The sequence below is a fragment of the Dipodomys ordii genome, unplaced genomic scaffold (genome assembly GCF_000151885.1).
Source record: "Dipodomys ordii isolate 6190 unplaced genomic scaffold, Dord_2.0 Scaffold28, whole genome shotgun sequence".
NCBI lineage: Eukaryota > Metazoa > Chordata > Mammalia > Rodentia > Heteromyidae > Dipodomys > Dipodomys ordii.
Genome location: NW_012267244.1, coordinates 10,993,048 through 11,005,574, shown reverse-complemented (window position 1 = coordinate 11,005,574; position 12,527 = coordinate 10,993,048). Strand labels below are relative to the sequence as shown.

Below are 12,527 nucleotides of genomic sequence, written 5' to 3'. Positions count from 1 at the left end.
AAAAAAACATTAAAATACATATCTAAGGGTTCATTTTCCTGACATCACATTATCTGACCTTTTCCGCTTAACTCATACATATACTAGATATTGCATATAAGGGAAACCATGGGACCTATGTTTCTTTGGGCCTGGCTTACTAGTTATTGATATTCTTTTGTGTAGGAATTGTGTCTTTTTTTCACTTGCCAATTTTAGGGTTTAATTCTTTCACTGTGATGTATCTCAGCATCACATTTTTTGAAATCTGGGTTTGTTGTCCTCAGGTCCTTTTTGAACAGTAATTAGCTCATTCTCTTTCTCTGAGACTGTTATTTATCTTTTATATTTTTTTATTCTGTCATCATGTCTTGCAGTTTCTGATAGTTTCCATTTTTTGGTTTCTGTGTGCAGCATTTTATTTATTTTTGTTGTTGTTGTTGATGTGGGTCAGTATAAATTTTGGCTCCTTAATGGAAAGACTTGGAAAAAATTATATTAAGTGAAGTAAGCCATGCCCAGAGAAACATAGGTCCCATGGTTTCCCTTATTTGCAATAACTAGTATATATTTGAGTCAAGCAGAAAAAGTCAGATAAGTTGATGTTAGGGGAATGAACCCTAAGATATGTATTCAAATGATTTTTTCTTTCATGCAATTGTTTCTAACACATTTATAAGATTATCTCTTTGTTGCTTTGTATGTCCCTCCCCCACAGTATAACCCCTGCTTTCACTGTATTTGATGTTGTTATAATTTGTGGAGGGGAAGGGAAAAAACAAATCGTTTAAATAGGGATACAGGTGGACCCATTGCAACAATGAGACATACAAGTCGTTATGTTGAAAACGAACTTTACAACTTTGGTGTGGTGGGGGGAGGATGGGATGGGAAGGGGAAACAAGGAAGGAGGCTACAATGCACTCATTTTCTTGCCCATGTAATTGTAACCCCTCTGTACAGTATTTTCACAATATAAAAAAGAAAAAAAATAAGTCTGCAAGTTGGTAAGTTTATAATTAGGATTTTTTAGGGAAATGCATGTAAACATTCTCACCACTTCTTTCTTCATCTTTCCTCCTTCATCCACTGAGACTGTTGCTCTTTAGGAAGTCCTTGTTCAAACAGGGATCTGAAGTTCCCTGCATGAGCTCTCAAGCTTTGTCTCCAGCTTCTTTAATGGCAGGGATTTGGCAAGTTGCATGAAGGGCCATTAAGACTTCTTTCTCCAAGTGTTGGTGGTGGCTCACACTTGCAATCCTGAAATCTGAAGGATTGCAGTTCAAAGCCAGCCTGGGCAGTAAGCAGACAAATCCAAGAGAGTCTCTATTCAATTAATCAGCAAAATGCTGAATTGGAGGCATAGTACAAGTGGTAGAGTACTAGCTGTGAACCAAAAATCTGGGTTAATGTGAGATTTTTGAGTTCAAGCCTTAGTACTAGTGTGCACATAAAAACAATGATTCTTCTTTCTTGGGTTTATGGTTTCTCTCTTCTTTTTAATTTAATAGTTGTTTGACTGACTTCAATAGGGTATCTTTTTTATTTTAAAAATTAGCTTCTATTAGTTATACAAAGGGGATTTCATTGTTACCTTTACACACTTCTTTACGATGTATTTCAATCAATGTCACTCCTTTATTGTTTCACTTTATAGTTTCCTAGGATTTCTTAGGCTATATATGGTGTGTGTGTGTGTGTATTTTTTTTTTTAATTGTGGGGCTTGAACTCAGGGCCTGGGTGATATCCCTGAGCTCTTTTTCTCAGGGCTCATGCTCTACCACTTTGAGCCACAGCACCCATTTCTGGTTTTTGGTGGTTAATTGGAGATAAAAGTCTAACAGATTTGGCTTTGAACCCGGATCCTTAGATCTCAGCCTCTTGAATAGCTAGGATTACAGTATGAGTCATCAGTGCTTGGCTAGGCTATATATTTATAATACATTTAGATAAAATGTTTAGGTATTTTAAGGTATCATATGCTATGGGTCTCTCCACATATGTGGTCTGCCATGTTACCCCAAAGTGGCAGTCTCAGGTCTTTTTTTTTAAGATTAAGTTTGCCTTTATGTGTAAAAGTGAAAACTTCAAAAACAATAGAAACCATGATCAGAATAGGCTGTTAATGATAGTTCAAGAGATCTTTCTTGAGAGTTGTACTTGGCTTGAAGTGTCTAATCAAGTGTGTTGTGGCTGAAGAAACAGATAATCCCAGAGCTAGACAGAGACCTATTTAATATGTGTAAGTGTAAAGGAATTATGCAGATGTTAGCTGTTAGAGTAGGATCTGGGCTTTTTCAGCCTTTCTCAGCATTGCTGTCTCACAAGCATCTGTGGCCTCTGCCATGTCAAATTACTAGCTCTAACCCTACCTTCACCCTTATCTTCTAATTTGTTGTACTGAATACTTCATTTATTTTTAAAGCCTTAAAACACTGATAGTAAGGTTTCATCTGGGTAAGTTCTAGGATAATTTGTTCTGTGTTTCTCCTGATATGTGCTGAATGTTAGAGACTTTAGTCATTGTTTTTTTGTTGCTGTTTATTCAACTGAGTGGATGCTAAATATGTTCCTAGGGCTTTAGGATTATTTGTAATTTGCTATTATAACAAAAGCTGTTTTTAGTTTTCTTATTATATACATATTTATGAATATCTTAGATTTCCTTGGGATTTTTTTTGTTGTTAAAGAAAAAAACAGCTGTTCATGCCAGATGTCACTGACTCTTTTTTTTTTTTCTTCTTTTTTATTGTGAAAATACTGTACAGAAGGGTTACAATTACATGGGCAAGATAATGAGTACATTTCTTATCAAGCATTGTAGCCTCCTCCTTTGTTTGTCACTGACTCTTGTCTGTAATCTTAGCTACTTTAGAAGGATCTTGGTTCAAGCTCAGCCTGGGCAGAAAAGCTTTAGAGGTTGCCTTTCAGCCCATAACTGGTTGAAGAGGAGGCCTGTCATCCTGAGCTACACTGGAGGCTGAGAGTGGGAGGATTGTAGTACTAGGTCAGCCAAGACAGAGAAGCCTTCAAATTACAGCTCCACAGTGGGAAGTTGGACAGAGTGGCATGTACTGTAATCTTAGTGAAGACGGGAAGCCTAGAGTAGGCAGACTGAGGGTCAGATGGGTGCTCAGGTAAAAGCAAGACTCTATCCCCAAACTAACCAATGAAAAACAAAGCTTGCAGCATGACTCATCCTACAAGCATGTGATGCTGTAAGTTCAAACCCTAGTACTACCAAAACAAACAACAAGACATGGGAGATAAATGATTTCATGACTCTTCATAAATAATGCCAAATTGTACTTTAGGATTGTTAAAAAATACTTTTCCCCATTAATTTACCTGTTTCTTATGATCAATTGTATGTGTTGCTTATTATTTAGACTTATTCTTGTTAATGAAATAGTTTATATCATCAAAGTTTTAAATTTTTATGTTATGACTTACCTTTTCATATTTTTATTATTTCTCCCCCCTCATAACTTGAAATGTTTAGAATGACTTTTTATTTATTTTTTGTTTCTGGTACTGAGGCTTGAACTCAGGGCCTGTGTGCTGTCCCTTAGCTTTTTTGCTCAAGCCTGGAACTCTACCACTGAGCCACTCTACCCCTCAGATTTTTTGGTAGTTAATTGAAGAGAGTCTCATGTGCTTTTCCTGTCTTTGAATCACAATCCTCAGATCTTAGCCTCCTAAGTAGCTAGGATTATAGGCAGAATAAATACTGCTTGTTAGAATAACTTTTTTCTATCCCAAGATCAGATAGTCATCTACTGATCTTTTTGTTTTACTATCTCCTAGGTCCTTCATAGTTTTCCTTTTCTTTTCTTTTATTTGGACTTTTTCTTGTTGAGACAGGGATTTGATTCCTCCCTCCTCTATTGTCTAGCAACATTTTTTAAAATAATCCTTTGTATTCTCACTGACTTGAAAAACTTAAATTTTCATATATACCACCATTGTATATAAAACTATAGTTCCAAATTTTAGTGGTGTTAAAAGTTTAAAATTTTCTGTCCCATGCCTTCAAAATTGAATGCCATTATTTTTATCCTTCTTGATGATTAGTGATATTGAGCATCATGCATTTCTTTTTCTATTACTGTTTTCTGTCTAGTTTGTCCAGATTTTTAATCTATTTTCTATGCCTGTTTGCCTGCCTTCCTTCCTGCCTTCCTTTCTTCCATCCCTCCTTTCCTCCTTCCCTCTTTCTCTCCTTCCCTCCTCCCCCCCCTCTGTTTCTTCCTCCTCTCTTTATCTCCTTCCATCCTTTTTTTTGTGTGTGCTGGTCCTGGGACTTGAACTCAGGGCTTGGGCATTGACCTTGAGCTTTTGTGCTCAAATCTAGTGCTCTACTAAACTTGATGCTCTATGCTAGAGCCATAGCTCCTCTTCCAGCTTTTTGGTAGTTTGGAGATAAGAGTCTCATGGACTTTCCTGTCTTAGTGGTTTTGGACTGCAATCCTCTAAGATCTCAGCTTTCTGAGTAGCTATGATTATAGGCATGAATCACTGAAGCCAGGCTTTTAACCAATTTTTTAAATTAATAATTTGGATTTATATGGATTTTAACAACTTTGTATGTATTTTGTGTAACAGTAATTTCCTTAGTCTGTGATTTTACTTTTTCACATTTAGCTGTTAAATTTCAATATAGTTGAATTTATCCAAGTTTAATAATTTGTGTGTTTTCTTAACTGATTTGAGTTGATGGATACTTGAGTGCTGAGTTTCAGGCACTGTTTTAAACATGTGGCATATATCATAAGCAAATCACACATGACTTCTAGAGCTCACATTTAAGAAGTTGTTACTTGCTTTGAGTTTATAAAAATAAAAATTTCCTCTAAAAGTGTTTATTTTACTTTCTTGCTTTTATTATCAATAATCTACCTTGAGTTTGTTTTTATCTGTATGAAATAAGAAATTGAGCTTTATTTTTCTACGTAAAAATCTATCCTAGCCCCATTTAGTCACTAGTAGTATTTCTCTACTCTTTTAGTGCTGCCTCTTCTGGGCATCAAACTTCTGTAGTTGTGTGGGTTTGTTTCTGTGTCAGTTTTTAAAATTTGTGCATTTCTCTTGTGTCTGTAACACATTTAATTACCATATTCTCTAGTAAGTCTTGTAACATACTTAATTTCTATATTCTCTAGTAAGTCTTGTTATCACCGATCTCCATGTCTTATTTTTCTTCTGAATTGTTTGACCTATTCTTAGCCCCCATTTCCCCATATGAATTATAGAATCAGTTGTAGTTATACCTGATTTCCTTTCCATGGCTGCTATTGGCTATGTCAGGGTACAATCATGCTACCTTAGCAGTGTTTTTTACCCTTAGGAGTTCTGACCTTTGAACTTCCTTTTGTAGCTCTTACCTGTCTTCCTTTCTCTTATTTTATAACTACTTTTTAGTTTTGGTAGAACTACAATTTGAATTTGAGGCCTCATAGTTTGCATCCCCAGCCCTGTGGTCTTGTTGATTTTTTTGGAGATAGAATTTAGCAAGCTTTTCTGCCCAGACTGGCCTCAGATCTTGGATCCTCCAGATCTCAGCCTAAAGAGTACCTAGGATTAAAGCATGAACCACCAGTACCCAGCTCTATCTGCTTTTTAATTTTGCAGCTGCTTTCAAAATACTGACATTTCTCGTTGGCAAAATAGAGCTTGTGCAGTTTATTGTCCATTTTCCTGTACTTTTCACTTTTCAGTGGTTCTTAGATTGCAGCAACAGGTCTCCAATATGCTTTGAAGATACTGATTTTCTATATACATATATACACACACATATATAAAATATATACACATATATAACAATTATGTATAATTATATATGTACATATTATGTAGTATATAGTTATACATAAATCTATATATAAACATATAAATTATATATACATTATGTATGTATGTGTGTATACACACACACACACACACACACACACACAGCCATCAGTAGTCACGAAAGACAGACAGTGACCACCACTTCCCAGGTGGGAACTGAGGTACTCCTCAGCAGACCTCTCAGAAGTTGGCTGAGCATGGTGTAGACGGCTCTCAGTGGCTGTGAAGATAGTGGCTGCTACTGTCAAGTTGGTATTTCTCAGGTTCCTGGTGATCTAGATTCTCCTCCACAAACTTCTCAGAAGTTGGCTTAGCAGATATCTCTAAATTGGCTCAGTCTCAAACAGTGAGCTCCCAGTAGCTGGGTAGGACAGACAGTGTTGCTGCTGTTGAACCCTTTTCTTGGGTTCCTAGGAACCAAGAACCTCCTCAGCAGACATCTCAAATGTTGACTCAGGCATGCTCAGTTATCCGGCAGTGGCTGCGTAGGACAGACAGATTGCCAGTCAGGTTGTTCTTCTTGGGTTCCTGAAGAACAGTGTCCTTCACAGCAGATGTCTCAGGTAGCTGCTTCAGTCACTTCTATCATGTTGGTCTTCTCAGGTTCTTAAAGGTTAAGATCTTCCTCCCAAGACAATTCAGAAGTTGGCTCAGCCTCAGGCAATCAGCTGTCAGCTGTAGAGGACAGACAGTGGCTGACGCTGCCAAGTTTGTCTTCTCAGTTCCTGCCCACTGAGGTTCTCCTAAGCAGACATCTCAGACATTGACTCAGCCTTGCATAGTCAGCTCTCAGTAGCTGTGAAGGACAGACAGTGGCTGTTACTGTCAAGTCAGTCTCTTTGGATTGAGGTCTTTCTTAGCAGATGATGCATCACTGCTGTTGAGTCCATGTTCTTGTATTCCTAGGGAATGAGGTCTTCCTCAGCACACATCTTAAATGTTGCCTCAGGCTTTTGAAGTCATCTGTCAGCAACTGTGAAGTATAGGCAATAGCCACTGCTGTGAATGACCACTGTCGTCTTGGGTTCCTGAGGATTGAGGTCCTCCTCATCAGACATTTCAAGTGTTGACTTACCCTTATACATACAGTTCTTAGTGTCTGTGAATGAAGGACAGTGAGTGACCACTGCTGTCAGGTTGGCTTTCCTGAAGATGGAGGTCCTCCTCAGCAGACATCTCAGAAATTGGCTTAGGCTTACATAATGAGTTCTCCATAGCTGTGAAAGAGAGACAGTGGTGGCTATTGTGAAGCCAAGTTTCCTGGGGACCAAGATCCTCCTCAGATATCTCAGAAATTGACTCAGCTTCAGTCAGTCAGCTGTCAGAAGCTGTGAAAGACAGATAATGGCCACTGCTGCCATGTTGGTGGTGGTTGATTCCTTAGGACAGAGGTTCTCCTCAGTAGACATCTAACATGTTGGCTCAGCATTGCACATAGTCAGCTCTCAGCATTTACGAAGCCCAGACAATTGTGTTGAACCCATGTTCTCTGTTGGGGAAGGGGTTCCTGGGGCCCAAAGTCTTTCTCAGCAGACATCTAAGAAGAGACAGATCTTGGAGGATGGTACTTTCTATTTGTGTTAGAGTTAGAACTTAAGTTATATAATTTGTGGTTTTTTTTTCCTTAATCTTCCTAGCCTCCACCAGGCAGTGTGAAAATGCCTAATGTACCCAACACACAACCAGCAATAATGAAGCCAACAGAGGAACATCCAGCTTATACACAGATTGCAAAGGTTAGTTCATGTCAACTATTTGTATGGGAAATTACAGTATCAGTATTGCAAAGTAATAGAGCAAAGTAATTCTCTGCCCATTCCTTGAAGTTTTAAATCACTTGTAAGTCTGAATAAGCTATCATGCCACTGTCAGTATCTAACTTTGTCATACCTTATTGAATATAGTCCATTATTAAATAAATCATTGGATTTAATATATCACCTTGGTATACAATTTGCAGAATGAAATTTTTCTTGCCCCCTTTTTTTTGTGCGTGCCAGTACTAGAGCCACTAGTACTGGGCTCTCACTAGGCCTTTTCACTTATGGCAACCATTCTACCACTTGAGCCACAGCTCCACTTTGGGCTTTTTGCTGGTTAATTGGAGATAAAAAAATCTCTTGGATTTCTCTGCCTACATTGTCTTTTAACTGAGATCTCAGCCTCTTGAGTAGGTAGCTACCAGCACATGGCTCTTCACAATTTTTTTTAAGCTTTTTGCTTAAGGCTTGGTGTCCTACCATTTGAGCCACAGCTTGTCTTCTGGTGGTTAATTGGAGATAAGTGTCTCATATATTTTCCTGCCTGGGCTGGTTTTGAACCATGATCCTCAGATCTCTGCCTCCTGAGTAGCCATAGTTACAGGCATGAGCCACCGGTGTTTAGCTGTTCTATTAAAATTTTAATGCACAGTTTTATTACAGTAACAATAGAATAATGATAGGATAATAGATATTACTGGGAGAGTAAGTTATATTGGCTAACCAGTGGGTAGTAGGGGGAGAGGTAGAAGATGGCAGGAAAACTCAGGTGAATAAGATGCTGGGTATCATCTAGGATCGGAGTTGTAGGCAAGAATTTAAGTATCTCCTTGTCTTGCTTCAGCATCTTACAACATTTAAGAAACTATAAAGTACTCTTGCATCACTGGGAGCCTTATAAATCCTTTATCTCGGAGCCAATTCAGATTTGTTTACCCTTTTCCTCAAGTGTTCTCCTGGCCTCTCCTCTCTTATTTAGGCATGAAAGTCACCTTAATTTCGTTTTCTAAGATTACTTCATGACTCTGACTACTGTTAATATGATAGGTTTCCCCTATCCTATGAATTCAACATTCCACTGAGAGTTTTCATAACCAAAAGATTAAAATGAGCCAAATATGCCCATTATATTTTATTTTCGAATAAATTCCTAGTTGGGGGAATCTTATTTTCATTATACTTCTATCATAATAGAAATAAGTGGCAGGTAGAGTATTTTGTTCTTCTGACAGCCTACTTACATATGGGAAATTTTTGTTTAGGAACATGCTTTGGCTCAAGCTGAACTTCTTAAGCGCCAAGAAGAACTGGAAAGAAAAGCTGCAGAATTAGATCGTCGAGAACGAGAAATGCAGAATCTCAGTCAACATGGTAGTGTCCAAAGAAGTTTGAAATGGAATTTCTTTTGTAACTCTACTCATTTGGTTTGTGGATAAACCTGCCTTGTTTCCTGTTCTTAAAAGAAGATCAGACAGCAGCTCTCTGTAGCTCTCTGATCTTGGCTGGTTTGTATAGTCTTTTGATAGAGATTAGAATAGTGTTAGCCTCATCACACAGAAGGTAAATGCAAACTTGATAACTTTGGTTGGGCCCAGGATCCTTTGATTCCACATTTTCTATTGAGGGTGCTTGAATGTGCCCTGCATTTGACTCCTACTTTTTTCAAACTAACTTCACACTATCTCTCTGTCTTGGTCCTTATAAATACAACATCATATTAGCCAAAGAATAGTTAGAAAAAACTTTTGAGATAAGCCAGGCAATTTATATAATAAAGAAATAAATGAATCCTGAATTTTCTATGGAATTATTCAGGCTGTGGTTCTCAAAGATCACTTTAACTGTATTTTTTGCTTTTGTCTTTTCCTTTTTGGTCCTGGGGATGAACACAGGATGCTGCACTTGCTCGGCAAGTGCTCTGCCACTGAGCTACATCCCAGCCCTCAAAGATCACTATAGGGTAGTATCTTAGGGAGTACTTACAGTCTCTGAATAAGGAGGAAGAAGGTTAGCTGGGTAAGGCACAGGTAGGATGCTTGGGTAAGGATGAAATAACAGGGCCAGGACAAAAATACATAGACTATTTCTTCCCAATCTCAGAATGTGAGAGGCTAGAGGCTCTACCTAGAGCCTCAGAAAGACATGTTTATCTGGGTCATTTTCTTGCTTGCAGCCCAGAGACAGTCTCTATAGAAGAAGATACTAGAGAGGTAATTGGAATAGGTGTTTCTGAAGTATCTGTAAACTATAATCTGGCCTCTTAGCACAGATAAGTGCAAATTCATTCTCTTTTAGTTTTTTGCCAATCCTGGGGCTTGAACTCAGGGCCTGGCCACTGTCCCTGAGCTTCTTTGGCTCAAGGCTAGCACTCTACCGCTTGAGCCACAGCTTTACTTCTGGCTTTTTCTGTTTATGTGGTACTAAAGAATCAAACCCAGGGTTTCATGCATGCTAGGCAATCACTCTACCACTAAGCCACATTCCTAGCCCATGGGCAGATTATTTCTGTGAGACATTTTAGTAAAAGTAATAACAAAGAGTGGGACATTAACAGAGTTAGATTTGTAGTAGTACACTTTGTATTTTCACCGGTTTACTCATGTTTAATCTTCATTGTAATCCTTTTGAGGGCGGGTCTAGTTGTTACTCCCTTTTTATAGCTGAAGAAATTCAAGCTCTGAGAGGTTAGACTGCCTCAAACCTCCTAACCAGTAAATGTCTGGGCACTTCTGGCTCCAGAGCCACAGACTGTTCTTTACTGCTATTCTCTACTTTTTTTTTTTTTTAAAGCTTTGGAACAATGGCTGAAACTTCTTTTTTAAAAAATTTCAATATGTTAGGCAGAGGAGGATTACATTGGTACATTCTACTACCATAGATTATTGCAACATAAACATTCTCCCCAGCTCTGTTACTTTCTCAGTTGTCCCTTCCCTTCCCTCCCCTCCCCTCTCCTTCCCTCCCCTCTCCTCCCCTCCTCCTCTCTCTTTTTCTCTTTTTCTCCTCTTTCCTTATTTCCTTCCTTCTTGCTTTCTTGTTTTGTTCTGATCCTGGAGCTTGAACTCAAGGCTTGAACACTGACCCTGAGATTTTTTACTCAAGGCTAGTGCTCTACAACTTGAGCCACAGCTCTCCACTTCTGGGCTTGTGGGCTTGTGGGCGTGTGTGTGTGTGTGTGTGTGTGTGTGTGTGTGTGTGTGTGATTAATTAGAGATAAAACTCTTACAGATTTTTCTGTCTGAGCTGACTTCAAACCATGATCCTCAGATCTCAGCCTCCTGAGTAGCTAGGATTATAAGTAGGAGCTATTGGTGTCCAGCTCTACTGTTTTCTAAATACAGAGAGATTGGTAAAAGTGTGTAAAGTATATGAAATTTTTTTGTGTGCTGGGGGTCAGACTTAGGACTTTGTATATGTGGTGCAAGTGTTCTACTACTGAGCTATATATACTCTGTCCCCAAATTTGAATACTGTAATTAATGTAACAGAGGGCACATTTGGGGAGAATCAAATAGGTCATCTTTTTTCCACTATAAAAATTATTTTGGTCTATAAAAAGTACTCAGAATTAAAAATTTTAAAGTTGTTGGATAAAATTTTTAAAATTAGCCAATGACTTTTGTTGACTTCTATTTCTATGCTCTGATTTTTTAAAAAAATTTCCCTTTCTTACAGTTTTATACTTTCTTAGATATATCATTTGGGTGTTGTCTTTTTCTAGATTTTGAGACTTCTGGATGATTCTTTTGGTATTAGTTTAATCTTTTGTTCTTCATAAAGTTAACAGTAGAAAACCTGAGATTTAAAAGACAGTCTTTCCTCTCTACATGGTTTGGCCTTTTTATTGAAATACTTAGGACTAAGAGGAGAAAATTGATATTGAAGCTTTTCCGTGGCTTTTCCATGACAGCCAGGCTCTTGAGACTTTGAAATAAATGATTTTAAGGCAGAGTCTGAGGATATGTTTTAGTGCTTTTTTTGTTTCTAGTTTCTCCTATACACAAATGATTCCTGCCAAGTATGATATGAGACTGGAAAAGTATTTTTACCACTATGGTTTTTATAAAGTAGTAATTCTGAGAAATTTTCTAGAAGTATAAAGCTTAGCTCTCAAAGTTCTAGGAATTTAACAGTAATAATTTTGTTTTAAAATAACAGCTATTAAAATAATAGGGGCCTTTATTATAAAGCAGAACTTGGAATAGTACGTATTTGTTATAATGTCTCTTTTTATTTACAGGAAGAAAAAATAATTGGCCACCTCTTCCTAGCAATTTTCCTGTGGGACCTTGTTTCTATCAGGATTTTTCAGTAGACATTCCTGTAGAATTCCAAAAGACAGTAAAGCTTATGTACTACTTGTGGATGTGTGAGTATAGAACACAATTTTATTTGGAGTTCATATGTTCATTAATTAAAAATTGTTATAAAGGTGATGGGCAGAGGGGTTATACTTATAAGTCAGGTAAAGAGTACTTTTTTTTTTTTTTGACAATTTCATCCCTTCCCTTGATCTCTTCCAGTTTTTCCTTTCCATCCTACTCACAGCTTGTAAAAGTCCATTTTTTAAGGACTGGATATATTAAAGATAATATGGTAAATTATGTTTTTTTCTGCATATAGGTCTTACTCATAATTTCTATAATGAAATGTTTATTGGTGGTACCAAGGATTGAACTCAGGGCTTTGTGCTTGCTAGGCAAGCACTCTACCACTTGTGTCACGTTCCCTAACTTCTTAAAATCTACTTTGGGGTAATTTGTCTAGACTGGCCCTGGATCATGATATTTTCAGTATCCCCATATCCCCTCACCCTCAGCTCATTTGTTGAGATAGGGTTTCACTAATATTTTTGTCAGTGCTGGCCTCAAATCATGATCCTTTTATTTCTACTTCCTTAGTAGCTGGGATTGTATGCATAAGCACCATGCTCAGTG

General features: G+C 37.7%; 1 protein-coding gene across 4 annotated transcripts in view; it reads left to right on the top strand.

Moving 5' to 3' along the window:
* Positions 1 to 12,527, top strand: part of Scamp1 (secretory carrier membrane protein 1) — an 86,400-nt gene that overhangs the window by 40,705 nt on the left and 33,168 nt on the right. For all 4 annotated transcript variants that reach the window (XM_013015929.1, XM_013015932.1, XM_013015930.1 and 1 more), the window contains 3 exons: positions 7,468 to 7,566; positions 8,853 to 8,961; positions 11,831 to 11,959. In XM_013015929.1, the coding sequence (XP_012871383.1) occupies positions 7,468 to 7,566; positions 8,853 to 8,961; positions 11,831 to 11,959 (337 nt within the window). The remainder of the gene's footprint in view (positions 1 to 7,467; positions 7,567 to 8,852; positions 8,962 to 11,830; positions 11,960 to 12,527) is intronic.